Raw genomic sequence first — 18,141 nt, forward strand, 5'->3', positions numbered from 1 at the left:
CTTTGTGTTGGGGGGGGGGGGCAGAACTGAGTTATCTGTGACACAATTGGCCAGTTAAGTATTTTATTTACTTACTTACTTACTTACTTGATGGGACGCGGGTGGCGCTGTGGGTTAAACCACAGAGCCTAGGACTTGCCGATCAGAAGGTCGGCGGTTCAAATCCCCGTGACAGGGTGAGTTCCCGTTGCTCGGTCCCTGCTCCTGCCAACCTAGCAGTTCGAAAGCACGTCAAAGTGCAAGTAGATAAATAGGTAGCGCTCCGGCGGGAAGGTAAACGGCATTTCCGTGCCCTGCTCTGGTTCGCCAGAAGCAGCTTAGTCATGCTGGCCACATGACCTGGAAGCTGTACACCGGCTCCCTTGGCCAGTAAAGCGAGATGAGCGCCACAACTCCAGAGTCGGTCACAACTGGACCTAATGGTCAGGGGTCCCTTTACCTTTACTTACTTGATGGGGGGCAGCTCTCCCCCCCCCCCAGGCTATGCCCATGGCAGTTCTCCTGCTTCACCCTCAGACCCTAGAGAGTGAAATATTTTGATTTCCTTTTGAACAACACATAAAACACTACGGTCATACCTCATGTTACGTCCGCTTCATGTTACGTTCTTTTAGGTTACATCCTGCGGGGACCTGGAAGTACTGGAAAGGGTTACTTCCGGGTTTCGCCGCATGCGCAAAATGATGTCACGCGCGTGCGCAGAAGTAGCAAATCGCAACCCACACGTGCGCAGACGTGCTGCTGCGGGTTGTGTTTTTTTCATGTTGCAAACGGGCCTCCAGAATGGATCCCATTCGCAACCAGAGGTATCACTGTATATGCATATACCACTGTATATGCATATATGGTGTACATTTTTAAAGCAATAATCTTAATTGCATTATCCTTTTTTTGTAAACCGCTTTTGGAGGTTTTTCCCTATGACTGAGCCATAAATAAAATTTTATGAAATAAAAAATTTATAAATACAGGAAGATTTCCTTCTCCCTCCCCCCCCAATAAAAGCTCATAAAGATCCCATACAAAAATAAATTTTTAAAATCTTATTTCATATCCTGGTGGGCTCTCCTTCCTTGGAGGTTTTTAAGCAGAGGTGGGATGGCCATCTGTGACGGATGCTTTAGCTGAGGTTCCTGCATTGCAGGGGGTTGGACTAGATGACCCCTGGGGTTCCCTCCCAACTCTAAAATTCTAACAATTCCTTACACGGAGGTTTTAGAGAGGGGACTCATGCAGCCACTTTGCACAGGGAGGGTCCCAGGTTCAAATCCCCGTGGGAGGCAGCTAGCTCTTATTCCCAATTCTTCCCACCCCAGACAGCATCGCAGGAAGGGCTGGAAAGAAACGAGATTTCGGGGCGGGGTGCGTTTATGTGTTGTAATTGCCCTTGGTCCGCCCCGCCCCTCTCCCCGATTGGACGGAGGAGCGCAGCCTGAGCCGTCCTGACCAATCCCAGGCGAGGCGCTTTCGAATTTTCAGAGGGACTAGCGCCTTTTATCCTCCTGTTTTGGTTTGTCTCCCATTCGCAGCCTGGGAAAGCGGCGCTCGCTCTGCAAGCGGATAAGCTAAGGTGATGGTTTTGTGCAGAAGGGCTGTGAGAAGCGAGAGAGCCTTTGGGGGGGGCGGGGGGTTGCAGGGTTTGGGTGGTCCGCTGTCCTGAGCAAACAAAACAAGCCACCGTGCAAGAAATTCAATCCTCCTCCTCTTTCGTAGAAATGTTAGAAAGTATGTATTGTATTTGCTTGCATTTTCTATCCCGTTTTCCATCCAAGGAGCGCAAGGTGGCGCACGTGGTTCTCTTCCCGTTCAAAATTATGTGTAATTTATTAGTTTATTTCTGAATTCTTTTTTTTTAAAACGCTGTGTTTTAAATGGCTGTGACCTGTCCCGAGGCCTGGGTAGGCAGTAAATCAAATACAGCCAGTAAATAAATAAATAAATCTATATCTGGGTTGCTGTTCTTTTAATTTTAATTTACCTTAATTGCCTTCTGGATTTCAGCTGCTTCTCATCTACCGTTTTTACTAGAGACTGCTTTGATTAAGCGGTTTATAAATGCTATTAGAATGAAGAGTGACACACGTGGGTTTAGCAAAGGGGTGTGTAAGTGAGAGTGAGGGCTAAGCGTTTCAAAGTGCCAATTTTTTTAATGACACCCCGCCCCTTGAGTTTGCAACAGGGTGTGGCTAGCAGCCAAGAAAGCTTCAGCTTTCATGTTGGAGGCAAAACGAGGTAGGGCAGGGCCTTGTTGTTCCAGTGTGTTAGCCCCACTCCTATTCAGTATTAACTGCTGAACATTAAACGTATCAGCTATCAGCTCCCCTTTCCCATCTATGGTCCATTTGTCCCACAGCCCCATGCAAAGATTTATTCTACAGTGGTACCTCGGGTTAAGAACTTAATTCGTTCCGGAGGTCCGTTCTTAACCTGAAACCGTTCTTAACCTGAAGCACCACTTTAGCTCATGGGGCATCCTGCTGCCGCCGCGCAATTTCTGTTCTCATCCTGAGGTAAAGTTCTTAACCTGAGGTACTATTTCTGGGTTAGCAGAGTCTGTAACCTGAAGCGTCTGTAACCCAAGGTACCACTGTACTTGAACTGTGCCCAGTAGTGTGTGAAATGGTATTCAGACATCTTGCGAAGGCGTATCTTCTTCCTCAGGAGTTGCCTGCTCCTTTATTTTATTATTGTGTTTATATCACATTTTCTCCGAAGAGCTCAAGGTAGCACCCACCCTCCTTTTTTCAGGGTTTTTTTAACAACCCTGTTAAGCTGAGAGTTGGAGACTGGCCCAAGGTCACCCAGCCAGCTTCTGGTTGTTGGGGATTTTAACATTGGTCTCCGGAATTTCTGTTTTTATAATGCTGTTTGTTTGCATTTTGTGTGTGTGAGAGAGAGATAGGTAGTCTTTTAGTCTTTATTTGTTATTTTGGTATATCCCCTGGGAATTTTAAAGTGGTTTAGGCATGGATTTCGAATGAGATAAAATCTCAAAAGGATATAGTTCTTGAGCAAGTACAGAGTAATAATGACTCTGAGGCTCCCCTTCCAAAATTGCAAGTGCTGTTCTTCCTCCTCATAGGAAGAAAAGCACATTAAAAAGAAAAGGTGGAAACAGGATCCCTCTTTTGCCTTCAGCTTTGTCTAGCACAACAAAAGGATGTGGGAGAGGAAACATTTTTTTAAGAAACAGTTTGATTGGTAGAATTAAGTAGCAATGGAAAATTTAGTTTTTTCTCAGTGTACAACAGCCAAGCTCTACAGATTCCTCTTTCCGGTCCATCTTAGGGAGCAAGAGTTGTGTCTGTACTTCCATAGGTGGTGGTTTGGGTGATGGTAAAGGAAGGGATGGATTATCCCATATAAAATAATCAGAGCAGCAGAGGAGTGAATGTAAAAGAACTGGAAAAATACATAAAAAAGAGGTATGTGAAAGCAGTCATATGGACCCAGGGGATCTGAGTGGGTCTCCCTGCCCCCATCTCCCACAGTTCTAGGCAGGGAAAGGCAGTGCGGTGTAGTGGTTAAGGCTAGGACCTGGGAGACCAGGCTTCAAATCCCTGCTCAGCCATTTTGTTCACAGGGTGACTGTGAGCTGGGCATGGTCTCTGGTGCCCTTCCTCACATGGTTGTTGTGAGGAAAGACCACGCACGCTGCCTTCAGCTCCATGGGGGAAAGGTGCGATCCGGCACCTCTCAGGTGGGCGCCATTGCCATCCTAAGAGAACAAGGAGGCGTTCATGGTGAGTTCCGGCACCTCTTTTTTCCCTAGAAAAACAGCACCGGATAAAGATGTACAGTGGTACCTCGGGTTACATACGCTTCAGGTTAAATACACTTCAGGTTACAGACTCCGCTAACCCAGAAATAGTGCTTCAGGTTAAGAACTTTGCTTCAGGATGAGAACAGAAATCGTGCTCCGGCGGCGCGATGGCAGCGGGAGGCCCCATTAGCTAAAGTGGTGCTTCAGGTTAAGAACAGTTTCAGATTGAGTACGGACCTCCGAAACGAATTAAGTACTTAACCTGAGGTACCACTGTACAGTGGAACCTCGTGTTACGGACAAGATCCGTTCTGGAGACCCGTCCGCAACACAGAACTGACACATGCCGAAGCGCTGTGTCTGGGCACGCACGCAGCACAATTTAGTGCTTCTGCGCATGCGCGAGCAGCGAAACCCAGAAGTAACCCGTTCCGGTACTTCAGGTTGCCGCGGGACGCAACACAAAAACACGTAACCTGAAGCAGTCACAACATGAGGTATGACTGTACAGTGGTACCTCAGGTAAAGAACTTAATTCGTTCTGGAGGTCTGTTCTTAACCTGAACCGCCACCAGAGCATGATTTCTGTTCTCATCCTGAAGCAAAGTTCTTAACCCGAGGTACTATTTCTGGGTTTGCAGAGTCTGTAACCTGAAGCGTATGTAACCTGAGGTACCACTGTAGTGATAAATAAACGAAGCACAGCCTCATTGGGTTGGACAAATTCATGGCAGACCGAACTATCAATGATGACCGTATCAGAGGAAATGCTCTGCTGAATAACAGGGGGAAGGGAGGGATGTTGTCCTCACGTCCTGCTCACAGGCTTTTGGTTGGCCACTGTGAGAAAATATTGCAGGCCTTCGATGGGCCTTTGGCCTGATCCACAGAGCTCTTGCTAACCAAGCCTGTCCTTTTGCTTCAGAGGGAGGCAGCCATGGCAACCAGGAGTCCCACCAGCGCGTCATTCTACGATGAAGTAACCTGTCCCATCTGCCTGGACTACTTCGAAGACCCAGTGACTGTAGACTGCGGGCACAACTTCTGCCAAACCTGCATCACCCAATATTTGGGGGAGTCCGACACAGACCCTTCCTGCCCGATGTGCAGAGAACGGCTTGAGGCAAATAACTTCAACCCAAACTGGCAACTGGCAAGCCTTGTGCTTATCAAGAAGATTCAGGAGGAAAGACAAGTCGAGGGAAAGGATGGGGTGTGCAAGACGCACGGGGAAGCCCTGAAACTCTTCTGCATGGATGACGAAGTCCCCATCTGTGAGGTGTGCGACGGGTCGAACTTGCACAGAGGCCACAGTGTGTTTCCCGCTGAAGAGGCTTCTCACCAGTATAAGGTAGGAAATTGCCATAGCAGGTGGGTGAGGAGCAGCGTTCAAACTTAGCCAGGCGCCAGGCGCATTTTGCACCTGGCTCCCGGCCACTTGCTGGGACGCGGGTGGTGCTGTGGGTTAAAACCACAGAGCCAAGGACTTGCCGATCAGAAGGTCAGCGGTTCGAATCCCTGTGATGGGGGTGAGCTCCCGTTGCTTGGTCCCTGCTCCTGCCCACCTAGCAGTTCACAAGCACGTCAAAGTGCAAGTAGATAAATAGGTACCGCTCCAGCGGGAAGGCAAACGGCGTTTCTGTGCACTGCTCCGGTTCGCCAGAAGCGGCTTAGTCATGCTGGCCACATGACCCGGAAGCTGTCTGCGGACAAACACCGGCTCCCTCGCCGTATAGAGCGAGATGAGCGCCGCACCCCCAGAGTCGTCCGCGACTGGACCTAATGGTCAGGGGTCCCTTTACCTTACCGGCCACTTGCGACCCATTGAAGATGCCTGGGTGTCAGGATGGCGCCTGACATCTCCACCATCTAGGGATCTTTGGATCTGGACTGTTTTCTTTTTCTTCTTTTCAATTTTTAAAATTAATTTTCACATTAATCACATAGAAAAGAAACAAGAAAAAAAGAAACATTACAATACACAAAAATAAAGAAAAACACATAAAAAAGAATTTTAACTTCCAAATCCTAATTTCTTTACATTGATAACTGACTTTCTCGGATCCCCTCTAACTGAATTTCATTATATTGCCAGATTAGCAATTCTCCAAATTCATATTTCTAATAATATTAACTTCTTTCATTTACTAACTTCTTTTCCATTATTAATACTCCATTCCTTAATATTCATTAACAACGTAATCTTATTCTAACCCTAGGCCTTTTTTTTACTTCCAAGAGGTTTCTCTTTATCTTATATTACAGTATTTAGCCAAATATTCTTTAAAATTCTTCCAGTCATTTTTGTGTCTCTTCTTCTTTCTGGTCGCGGATTCTTCCAGGCAGGTCGGCCAGCTCCAAAAAATCCATCATCTTCATCTGCTATTCTTCTATTGTTGGTATCTCTTGTGATTTCCAGTTTTTGGCTAATAAAATTCTTGCCACTGTAAAGGTAAAGGGACCCCTGACCATTAGGTCCAGTCGTGGCTGACTCTGGGGTTGCGGCGCTCATCTCGCTTTTTTGGCTGAGGGAGCCGGCGTACAGCTTCCGGGTCATGTGGCCAGCATAACTAAGCCGCTTCTGACGAGCCAGAGCAGCGCACGGAAACGCCGTTTACCTTCCCGCCGGACTTGCACTTTGACGTGCTTTCGAACTGCTAGGTGGGCAGGAGCAGGGATTGAGCAACGGGAGCTCGCCCCGTCGCAGGGATTCGAACCGCCAACCTTCTGATCGGCAAGCCCTAGGCTCTGTGGTTTAACCGACAGCACCACCCGCCTCCCCTTTGTGCTGTAGTGGCATACAAAAACAATCTAACATCTTTTTTGGGCAATTCCAATCCTATTATTCCAAGCAGAAAGGCTACTGGATCTGGACTGTTTTCACACACTAATACCCCCATCCTGTAGAATTCTATCCATTATATTTTATCTGCGCAGTCGGAATGAATATATTGGAACCCAAATGCATCTTCTGTGCAGCCTGAGCGAGAGCAGTCACCATTAAGGAACAGAGGCAGAAATAGGCTGATATATATGTGGACTGTCCCTGGGTCAAGTGACTTTTAAAAGGGACGCTGATGGCACTGTGGCCTAAACCACTGAGCCTCTTGGGCTTGCCGATTAGAAGGTCGGTGGTTCGAATTTCTGCATCGGGTTGAGCTCCTGTTGCTCTGTCCCAGCTCCTGCCAGCTTAGCAGTTTGAATGCACACCAGTGCAAGTAGATAATTAGGTACCGAATGGCGGGAAGGCAAATGGCGTTTCCGTGCGCTCTGGTTTCCGTCACAGTGTTCCGTTGCACCAGAAGTGGTTCAGTCCTGCTGGCCACATGACCTGGAAAGCTGTCTGTAGACAAACGCTGGCTCCCTTGGCCTGAAAGCGAGATGAGCTTTCTCTGGCAAGTCTTGCCCAAAAAGGTCTTGCAAAACTAGGATCCGACACTGATTGAGCGCTGGAAAGCCCTATGCAAATGTCCAGTACTATTATGGTTATCTCCATTTAGGCATAGTATTTAATAATAATAAGTTTTACTTTTGTTTCAAACCTTCTGGTTTTCCTGTTTTCAGTTGCTGTTTGCTGTTCTGTTTCGCATTGCCTAGAGACTTTGGTATAGAAGGCAATTGATAGCAATAACGAAGCATGTGACCCCAAAGTTTCAACTTCTTATTGACGTTCTTCCCATCTCTTCCCAAAATATCACCACTTTGAGCAGGCTAGTCAGAGATGGGGACAAGAAGAAGAAGAAGAAGAAGAAAAAAGCAGTGATACTTGATTGTCCTGGAATAAAGGGGAGGCAGGCAGGGCAGGGAAGAATCTGTTGCCTTGAATCGGGGTTTATTTTCTAAGGAAATGGCTGCTTAATATCAGGTGGGTTGAACTCCTGACCAAGCTAAATGACTTTTCTGTTCTCTTCAGGAGAGAATTGGTGTCTATGTGAAGTGTTTGAAGCAAGAGAGGAAAAGGCTTGTGGACCGGAAATTAGCTAGAGATGAGAAAAAGCAGAAATGTCTGGTAGGTTCATGTCATTACGGTGGGGAATCTGTGGGCCAGTATTGACAGATGGGCAGGGGCCACCCACCTATCAATCAAATGACATCATGGCCAAGTGACTGATAAAGTCACCTGTCAAAGTCAACTTGCAGGGCTGAGATGGGGACGGGTTTGCCTCTCCACCACATTTCATGCAGACAATCTCTTGTCAGAGAGATTGTGGGTACGATATCGAGTCAAGGTGCCCCCTTTTCTGTACCCGCAAGTTCTGAACAACCAGCTATGTTGGTTTTTGTAATTCAGACCTCCCTGGCTTGGTAATTCAGAGGGCTCCCTGGCCCTCAAGATTGTTTAAAAAATACAGTGGTACCTCTGGTTAAGTACTCAATTCGTTCCGGAGGTCTGTTCTTAACCTGAAACTGTTCTTAACCTGAAGCACCACTTTAGATAATGGGGCCTCCCGCTGCTGCCGTGCCACCAGAGCATGATTTCTGTTCTCATCCTGAAGCAAAGTTCTTAACCCGAGGTACTATTTCTGGATTAGCGGAGTCTGTAACCTGAAGCATATGTAACCTGAAGCGTATGTAACCCGAGGTATCACTGTAACTAAATTATTAAGACTTTTCATAATGTGTTACACTAAAAAACTTAATCTAAACAAAACTAAAACAGAAAAAGAAGAATACAAAATCCTCTCTCCATCGGCATAGCTAAGGGGGAGCAGGGGCCAGTTGCCCCCCCCCCACAGTAAAAATAAAAACAAATCTGAAGTTCTGTCCTCCTAGCAAAAGCCTGCCCCATCCCAAAAAATCTTGGCTACTTCCATGCCTCTCTCACAGGTAGATCTTATCCCACTATGAAAGAGGTAAACTCTCCCAGCCGTCCCTTGGGAGCTTCTCTTCCCATCAGTCCCAACAAGGACAAGCAATGACCAGGATGGTGGGATTTGTTGTTCAGCAATATCTGAAGGGCCCAAGGTTCCCCAACCTGATCCGACTCTTCCAGTGCTAGATTCACGTATAAGCTAAACAAGCTGTAGCTTAGGGCCCCACCCTCTTGGGGGCCCCCCCAAAAAAATAAAGGGGAAAAAACTGGGTGTACATTTCCAAAATTGTATTTCAGTTCAACAATTACTTTGATAAAATACATATTTTGTTATGTGCAAATGGCTTTAGATACCTATGGAGAGCCAGTGTGGTGTAGTGGTTAAGAGTGGTAGTCTCGTAATCTGGGGAACCGGGTTTGCGTCTCTGCTCCTCCACATGCAGCTGCTGGGTGACCTTGGGCCAGTCACACTTCTCTCTGAAGTCTCTCAGCCCCACTCGCCTCACAGAGTGTTTGTTGTGGGAGAGGAAGGGAAAGGAGAATGTTAGCTGCTTTGAGACTCCTTAAAGGGAGTGAAAGGCAGGGTATCAAATCCAAACTCTTCTTCTTCTTCTATGAGGTACATAAATTACCATATAGCATATATTCAACACAAAACACAGCGACAATTTGTTGTTGACAAAGGACAGCTGGACATATAAAGGGCCCCATTACCCTCAGTAGCTTGTTGTTGTTTAGTCGTGTCCGACTCTTCGTGACCCCATGGACCAGAGCACGCCAGGCACTCCTGTCTTCCACTGCCTCCCGCAGTTTGGTCAAACTCATGCTGGTAGCTTCGAGAACACTGTCCAGCTATCTCGTCCTCTGTTGTCCCCTTCTCCTTGTGCCCTCCATCTTTCCCAACATCAGGGTCTTTTCCAGGGAGTCTTCTCTTCTCATGAGGTGGCCCAAAGTATTGGAGCCTCAGCTTCAGGACCTGTCCTTTCAGTGAGCACTCAGGGCTGATTTCCTTCAGAATGGAGAGGTCTGATCTTCTTGCAGTCCATGGGACTCTCAAAAGTCTCCTCCAGCACCATAATTCAAAAGCATCAATTCTTCGGCGATCGGCCTTCTTTATGGTCCAGCTCTCACTTCCATACATTACTACTGGGAAAACCATAGCTTTAACTATACGGACCTTTGTTGGCAAGGTGATGTCTCTGCTTTTTTATATATATCATATATTCAACACAAAAAACAGTGACAATTTGTTGTTGACAAAAGACAGCTGGGCATATAAAGGGCCCCATTACCTTCAGTAGCTTAGGGCCTCCTCAAACCTAAATCTGGCCCTGTTCTTCTCCCTTATTTTTCCTTAATGTATTCTCTCCCACTCCCAGAAACAGTTAGAAACGGAGAAGCAGAAGATCATGTCCGCCTTTGAGAAAATGCACAAGTACCTCGTTCAGAAACAGCACCTCTGGCTAGAGCAGTTGGAAGACCTGACCAAAGAGCTGGAGAGGAAGCAGGAAGAGAACCTCACCAGAGTCTCTGAGGAGATTTCCCGGATCAATGGGCTGATTGCGGAGATGGGAGGGAAGTGCCGGCAGCCCCCGAGCGAATTCTTGCAGGTGAGACTTAGAATCACATACACACAAACAGACACAAAATGCATGTTTCAGGACCCTTGGAATGAAGGAGGCACGATCCTAGGAATGGCCATTTGCTTTCCACAGACAAAGAAATCACCACTAGGACAAGAGGAAGCCCTGTGTGTGTTTTGTCTGTGTAAAGGTAAAGGGACCCTTGACCATTAGGTCCAGTCGTGGCCGACTCTGGGGTTGCGGCGCTCATCTCGCTTTATTGGCCGAGGGAGCCGGCGTACAGCTTCTGGGTCATGTGGCCAGCATGACTAAGCCGCTTCTGGCGAACCAGAGCAGCGCACGGAAACGCCCTTTACCTTCCCGCCGGAGTGGTACCTATTTATCTACTTGCACTTTGACGTGCTTTTGAACTGCTAGGTTGGCAGGAGCAGGGACCGAGCAATGGGAGCTCACCCCGTCGTGGGGATTCGAACCCCTGACCTTCTGATCAGCAAGTCCTAGGCTCTGTGCTTTAACCCACAGCGCCACCCGCGTCCCTTTTGTCTGTGTAGCTGAGATCTATTTCTCTCTTTCTTTCAGGACGTTAGCAATGTTATCAGTAGGTATGTAGCTCCCCTTTTCGTGTCCTTTGCTCTTTGCATGGACGAGTTTCGATCACACTGGGGGGGGTTCCTGCAAACAAATGACGCGGTTTTCCTTCACTGTGTGTGGTTCACACTGTTGTCTGTCTGTCTCTTTTAATTTTGAGTTGGTGCTGCTCTGCTATTTTTCCCCGGGGGGGGGGGGGTGGTCCCACCCCCCCACACATTTGTTTTCATTTTAAAAAACAAGCATAAATGGATCTCTGCAAAATATGGTTCTAACATTCCTTAGATACACTCAACTGCTGCAAGCAGTTTTCTTCGTAGGGGTAATATGGAAGAATGTGACTTTCTTATTTCCTCTGCAATGTGAGAGCTGTCTACCTGCTTTTGGGGTTTCATGGAGGATAAGTTTATCAACGACAAAAGGATGCCGGGCCAGATACAATCTGGGCCTGATCCAGCAGGTCTCTTCTTACTTTAGGAGAGCAGCTCTTTTTTAATTACTATTTTACATTGTTTTATGTGACCCACTTGGAGGTGTTTTTTTTCTTTTATGATTAAGTGGTCTATAATTTTTATTTTTGCAGTGGTACCTCGGGTTAAGTACTTAATTCATTCCGGAGGTCCGTTCTTAACCTGAAACTGTTCTTAACCTGAAGCACCACTTTAGCTAATGGGGCCTCCTGCTGCCGCCACGCTGCCGGAGCACAATTTCTGTTCTCATCCTGAAGCAAAGTTCTTAACCTGAAGCACTATTTCTGGGTTAGCGGAGTCTGTAACCTGAAGCGTATGTAACCTGAGGGACCATTGTACTAAAAATAAATTTTAAAACATACAAGAGGTCTCAGGCTTTAAAATGCCAGGCCCAGGCACTTGTTCAAGAGTGGTTCTTGAGTTAAAAGCCCGTATTGTCCTTTAATGATACAAGTTCACAGGAGAATGGCATTATTATACTATTTTGTATTTCCTTCCAGGTGTGAGGAGAATTTAGTAGAGCCTGTGGTGGACCTTCATTCCTGCTTGGAAGCCCGTTTCAGAATCGCCATTCAGAAAACCACCGCTTTAGAGGAGGCCATGGAGAATTACAAAGGTAGTTTGTTGATGTCTGTGCGGCATTTACACTTGGGTTTTCTTCTTCTAATAGACTTGCAGCGGAGTTTCCTTTTAACTGAGTATCTTTATTATTTACAAAGATGTACACTGGTTGGATACAAATAAAATAACACAATCCTTTCCTCTTCCACCCATCTGGCCAGAAACGACCCTTGTTGATCACGTGCCCTTAGTAAAGGCACCTGTTGCTGGGTAGATTTTTCTGTTGCCAAGCAACCTGTTCAAGACCAATTCTCAAGTTCTTTCTAGAATATTCCAACACAGTTGACATTTGAAGGAAGGGAAATGGCTACAGGTGTTCTCAGAAAGCTCCAATTTCAGGCTCCTCTGCATAGCTGTCAACGTTTCCCTTTTCTTGCGAGGAATCCTATTCGGAATAAGGGAATTTCCCTTTAAAAAAGGGAAACGTAGACAGTTATGCTGCTCTGCAACGAATGTAATTTAAAAAGGGGGGGGGGAGAGAGAGAATTCCCCTGCAAAGTCCCTCTGTAGGTCTTCAAAAAAAGGCATTGTCTGCTTCTATTTCTCCTTCACACAATATATATTCCAGCTACGGAATTTGCCACCACAACATGTAAGGCTGCTGTCTTAGATGAGTTTACAAAAGGCTCTTGGTGGCTACAAATCATGATAGCTGCAAGTCCTGTGAAGGTCCAAAAGTGTAGGTGGGTCCCCATGAGACAAGACACAGTGATAACAGCAAGAACATTTATTGAACTAGCAAAACTCGACAACAGGGGCAAAGCAACTGCTTATATACATTTCTGAAGGCCTGGGCCACTCCCACCCCCAACGTGATTGGCTGTCTGAACTTCCAAGCTGCCAATCATGACTCAGCGTTTCAGGGCCAATGGCAGAGGCCCAAATCCTGAAATGTCCTGTGATTGGATATCATGTATCGAATCAGAACACAGCGGCTCAGAATCCGTAGTCCAGACTCAAGCTCAGGCAAACAGAGCCCACTGAATAAATAACAGGTCCCATCTGCGGTATATTGGAAGGTGGGTGCTTTTGACGGGGTGACCCTTTGTGGCTTGCTCAGTAGGGCAGGTGGGCATGGTTGACCGAAAAGGCTTCACAGGTATAAACGGGCAGATACAGTACCACCATTGCTCTGTCTCTGCCCCAGTTAGCAAAAAGTCTCTGAGTGCACCGGCACAAATGGAAAGAGCCTCCTCTTCCTGCTTTGGGAATCCTCCCCTCACTTTCACCTCCGTATGTCGTTGGACTCGATTACAGGCTTTAAGAATACAGTGTAATTCCAAACAGCATGATCTCAATTTAAATGCTGACTCCCTAGGGTTTTCTGCACCTTGAGAGAGCTGGTTTTTGTTGGTGTTGTTCATGAAATCACCATCAAAATAAAATTTATATACCGGCCTATACCTGCAGGGCGGTTCACAAGATAAAATTACAATAGAAAAACACAAAATACATAAAATATAAACAAAAGTGGCTGGATAACACCCCCCCCCAAACACACACACGCAGAGTGTTAAAACAATTTTTAAAAACGTAATTAGAAAGCAGTTTAAAAGAATGTAAGCAGTACTCTCTGCTGGGTGGTAAGCAGTCCTTTTGTAGTCTAGATTCAGGTAGGTAACTGTGTTGGTCTGATGCAGTAGAAATAATAATAATAATAATAATAATAATAATAATAATAATACAGTGGTACCTCAGGTTACATACGCTTCAGGTTACATATGCTTCAGGTTACAGACTCCGCTAACCCAGAAATAGTGCTTCAGGTTAAGAACTTTGCTTCAGGATGAGAACAGAAATCGGGCTCCGGCGGCGCAGCAGCAGCAGGAGGCCCCATTAGCTAAAGTGGTGCTTCAGGTTAAGAACAGTTTCAGGTTAAGAACGGACCTCCGGAAAGAATTAAGCACTTAACCCGAGGTACCACTGTAATAATGAATTGTCCAGTAGCACCTTAGAGACCAACTAAGTTTGTTCTTGGTATGAGCTTTCGTGTGCATGCAAAATACCAAAAGCAGATACCAAAAGCAGATACTAAAGCTCATACCAAGAACAAACTTAGTTGGTCTCTAAGGTGCTACTGGACAATTTATTTTATTTTTAATACATATTTCTTTTGTAGTCTGTCAGGCCCCACTCTAGGCCTGGGGAAGAGAGGCAGGAACAGGACCCTCAAACTCTCTGCAGATGTTCCTTCCTTGCCCATGGCCATTTTCTTTATGTTTGAGGGTCTAAGCAATTTCCCTCTCCTTCACAGATTCTCTGGAGCGAGCTCTGGACGCAAGCAACTTGGAGGAAGCTGTCAACACAGGTAACTTCCCTGGCAAGACAGAGAGAGGGGACATTTTAACAGAAGGTGGTACTTAGGCGTTGGGGGCTACTTTTGCAATGAGGATGTACGGGAGATGGAATAGCATAGGATGAGGGCACTGCCCTGAGTGTGAGATCAAATGGCACTCCGGCCACAAACTCACAAAATTGGTTGGGAAACCTGTGGCTATTTGCTGTGCCTCCTTGCCTACATTCAGCTGAAGTTTTGGGGAAGAGTCTGGGGGTGATTCTGCAGCAGGTGAAGATTATCCTTTGCATGGGAAGCTGTGTTGTACTGACTCCAACTACAGTGGTACCTTGGTTCTCGAATGGAGTCCGTTCCGTTCAAGATCCGAAAATGTTCAGAAACCAGGGTGCAGCTTCCGATTGGCTGCAGGAGCTTCTTGCACTCCGCTGGAAGCCATGTTGGACATTCAGCTTCCAAAAAATGTTTGCAGACTGGAACACTCACTTCCAGGTTTGTGGCGTTCAGGAGCCAAAACGTCCGAGTCACAAGGCGTTCGAGAACCAAGGTACCACTGTATTGGCCGATCCAGTTCAGTATGGTCTACAACCAGGGTTCCCCGAACTTAGGTCTCCAGCTGTTTTTGGACTACAACTCCCATCATCCCTAGCTAGCAGGACCAGTGGTCAGGGATGATGGGAATTGTAGCTGAAGACACATATTTGGGAAACCCTGGCCTCTCCCGGTATGCCCCACGGAGAGCCTCAAGGTCCATAAATAGTAACACCCTAGTGGTCCTGGGCCCTAAGGAAGTTAGATTAGCTTCAACCAGAGCCAGGGCCTTCTCAACACTGGCTCCGGCCTGGTGGAACTCTCTGTCTCATGAGACCAGGGCCCTGCGGGATCTGATCTCTTTCTGCAGGGCCTGTAAGACAGAGTTGTTCCGCCTGGCCTTTGACTTGGAGCCAATTTGATTCCCTCCCCCTCTTTCTTTTTTTCCTTTCCTTTCTCCTCCTGCGATGAGGCTACATTTTAATATTTTAATGTTTCAATATTTTAATGTTGTATTTTAATTTTGTTTTTAAGTTGTATTCATTCAACTTGTTTTTATTATTGCTTGTTAGCTGCCCTGAGCCCGACCTTGGCTGGGGAGGGCGGGGTATAAATAAAAATTATTATTATTATTATTATTACTCTGACTGGTAGGGACCTTCAGGCTTCTCAGGCACGGGTCTCTCCCAGCCTTACCTGGAGTTGCCCGGGATCTAACCTAGGGCTTTCGACATTACCTGTTTAGGGAAGCTTTTAATGTTTAATGTATTACAGTATTTTAATATTTTTTTGGAGGCCGCCCAGAGTGTCTGGGGAAGCTCAGCCAGATGGGCGGGGTATAAATAAATTATTATTGTTGTTGTTGTTGTTGTTGTTGTATAAATAAGTTGTTGTTGTTGTTGTATAAATAAATTGTTGTTGTTGTTGTTGTTTATTATGCAAGGCATGCACCTCTACCGCTAAGCCACAGGCCTTCTTCCCTGAAGCCACTCAATCTTCCCTCTTTCCTACAGTGAATGTCATTCTGGATCCAAACTCAGCACACCCCTATCTCGTTCTCACTCCGGACCGGAAGAGCGTGCGATGGGAACCGTCGTGGAAGGAGAGGGAGTGGCGGAAGAAGAACGTTTCCCAGCATTTGGACAGATTTGACTGGGAGGTCTGTGTGCTCGGCCGCGAGAGGTTCATTTCGGGGACGCAATGGTGGACGGTGGAGGTGTTGGGAGAAGGAAGCTGGACCCTGGGGGTGGCGAGAGACTCGCTCGCGAGGAAAGGATCCTTCAACTTCAGCCCTGACGAGGGCATCTGGGCTCTGAGGAAGCCGTTTTGCGACCTGCCTCACAAAGTCTTGGCCTTAACTTTCCCCGAAACCACTCCGTTGATGTTGACCAAGGAGCCCAAGAAGATTCTGGTGGCCCTGGACTATCCGTTAGGCTGGGTGGGCTTCTTTGACGCCGATACCGACGAATTCATCTTTGCTTTCCACTCGGCATCATTCGCTGGGGAGAGGATCAGGCCCTTTTTCCAGCTGCGGGAGAGGGGATTCGCTCTGAAGTGCTGACTCTTGAGGGGGCCTCCTGTCACCCCCAAAAATCCCACCCAGAATGGTGGTGACACACTAGAGCTTTATCTGTGACTATATAAGGGCGGCCATTTTAACTGGTTTTCAGGCAGGATTCCGTTTCCTGACCACAGCTTTTAGATTGTTTCCCCATCTGCTTTATTTGCATGTTTCCAAGAAGGCTTAGAGGCCCTCCGTGTCATTACTGTGTTTTGAAATAATGATTCCTTCTAACTTATTTTTTATATATAAAAAAGCTGCAGACAATTGAAAAATTTAGGGGTATTGATCCAGTACCTTTGACAGGGGGGGAAATGAACGGATTTGAGAATTGCCCTCACTGTGCAAGTGTCGGGGGCAAACAGAAAATGTGAACTCTACCAGAAAACCTTTTCAAAAATTATTTTGGGGTAGAAAGTAGGTTTATTTTAGGATATTGCAGTTGGAAGAAGCGTCATAACTGTGCTCACTTAGGGCTTTTGCATTTATTTCCCTGCGCTTTATTTCCACCATTCTTTCCCTCCATATGAAGGAATATATATATCTGTCCCTCAACAGCTGCAAAGGGGCAAGTTTCCCCCTTGTAGCCATTCCACGCAATTGGGTCCCCTCCACAACTCCACAGGGGTTGTGATCGCAAAGAGTGGTCTGTACTTAAACAGCTGCTCATGCCTTACTCTCTCTTTCGGAAATGTCAGAGGGTGGCTTTGGGGTGCAATTTTGGGATGGGGCTCACGGCGCATGCCTCTGCTTCCCTTCTACACAAAGAGGCTTGTAGCTGCAATGGGGAGGTCTCACGGGTGAGGAATACGTTTATTTTGGTGGGTGAAGGGTTTATGTAGTCACGTGACATTCTAGGTCAGGTGACTGTGAACCTGAGAGCCTAGGCAGGAGTTTCCTGCGGGAGGGGAACCACTATAAAGAGTGGACAAGTGTGGTAGTGGAATGAGGTCAGAATAAGACAAACTTAATTCCCATCTTTGCAGTACGTTTGAAGCTGTTTTGAATAGTCATGGCTTCCCCAAAAGAGTCCTGGGAACTGTAGTTTATTAAGGGTGCTAAGAGTTGTAAAGAGCCCTCTATTTCCCTCGCAGAGCTAGACTTTCCCTGGGAATGGGGAATGATTGGAAACCTCTCTGGAAATTGAGGCGTGTAGGGGTTTCCTAACAACTCTCAGCACCCGTAACAAACTACAGTTCCCAGGATTCATTGGGACTGTTCAAAGTGGCACGCTACAGCTTTAAATATTTAGTGTAGGTGGGCCCTTAGAGATTGGGACATACCCCTCAAGTGATTTGATTGCTAATAGGGAGAAATTCCCACTTTTAAAATTCTTCTTTTATTACCTTTGACACGATACTGATTTGGGAACATACAGCTCACACTTTCCTCGTAAAAGTGTCGTTACTTCTGTTTTTAGGGGTTTTTTTAGCCATCATTTGTGTGCTTTTAAAAGGATTGTGTAACAGAGAATAAAGTTACTTTTTTTGAAATTTTCATTGCTTCAGCTGGCTATGTGTGTTTCCCCCCCCCCCAAAAAAAAACCCTGCAGGTGTTCATAACATTTTAAAATACTTGCAATTTGAATGCTAGCAGCTTGAATTAAATACTTCTGTCCTGTCATTCTGCACTCTTACGATATTGCATCCCTGATTTTAAACACACACACACACACACACACACACACAAGCAAGCAGCTAAAACGCACCGGTTCCACTTTAAAAACTGAAGCAAAATATTCCCGATAGGCATGTTTTAGAAAACAACCAACACAAAACAGCTGTTCTCAACATTTTGGGCCTTAAAGCACTCTCTAAAGAAGAGGTGGCGAACCCGGTGACCCTCAGGATAATAGAGTTTTATAAGCAGAGATTGGATGGCCATCTGCCATGGATGCTTTAGCTGAGATCTCTGCATT

At 46.4% G+C, this 18,141-nt stretch overlaps 2 protein-coding genes across 4 annotated transcripts in view; both read left to right on the forward strand.

Annotated features, from left to right (window-relative positions):
* Window positions 1–18,141, forward strand: part of LOC308470060 (E3 ubiquitin-protein ligase TRIM11-like) — a 70,901-nt gene continuing 52,760 nt past the window's right edge. Inside the window, exon 1 of the mRNA XM_080993307.1 lies at window positions 1–236. The gene's annotated coding sequence lies outside the window, so the exon portion shown is untranslated. The remainder of the gene's footprint in view (window positions 237–18,141) is intronic.
* On the forward strand, window positions 1,402–17,716 carry LOC308469758 (tripartite motif-containing protein 10-like). Of its 3 annotated transcripts, none has more exons than XM_080992674.1 (8): window positions 1,402–1,570; window positions 4,689–5,114; window positions 7,677–7,772; window positions 9,956–10,186; window positions 10,739–10,761; window positions 11,718–11,833; window positions 14,093–14,146; window positions 15,676–17,716. In XM_080992674.1, exons 2-8 carry the CDS (start codon window positions 4,701–4,703, stop codon window positions 16,221–16,223), a joined length of 1,482 nt encoding a protein of 493 aa, XP_080848800.1. In that variant the 5' UTR covers window positions 1,402–1,570; window positions 4,689–4,700; the 3' UTR covers window positions 16,224–17,716. The 3 variants fall into 3 exon arrangements, with proteins under 3 accessions (XP_080848800.1, XP_080848801.1, XP_080848799.1); XM_080992675.1 differs by lacking the exon at window positions 1,402–1,570 and adding an exon at window positions 2,164–2,232; XM_080992673.1 differs by lacking the exon at window positions 1,402–1,570 and adding an exon at window positions 3,574–3,743.

Source organism: Podarcis pityusensis (assembly GCF_964106645.2).
Source record: "Podarcis pityusensis genome assembly, chromosome: 2".
NCBI classification, from domain to species: domain Eukaryota; kingdom Metazoa; phylum Chordata; class Lepidosauria; order Squamata; family Lacertidae; genus Podarcis; species Podarcis pityusensis.

Excerpts from the sequence above, each read along its gene's own strand:
- LOC308469758 (XM_080992673.1), top strand. Across the intron at positions 7,773-9,955 it reads AGAAAAAGCAGAAATGTCTG|AAACAGTTAGAAACGGAGAA; the intron begins GTAGGTTCATGT and ends TCCCACTCCCAG. Across the intron at positions 11,834-14,092 it reads GGCCATGGAGAATTACAAAG|ATTCTCTGGAGCGAGCTCTG; the intron begins GTAGTTTGTTGA and ends TCTCCTTCACAG.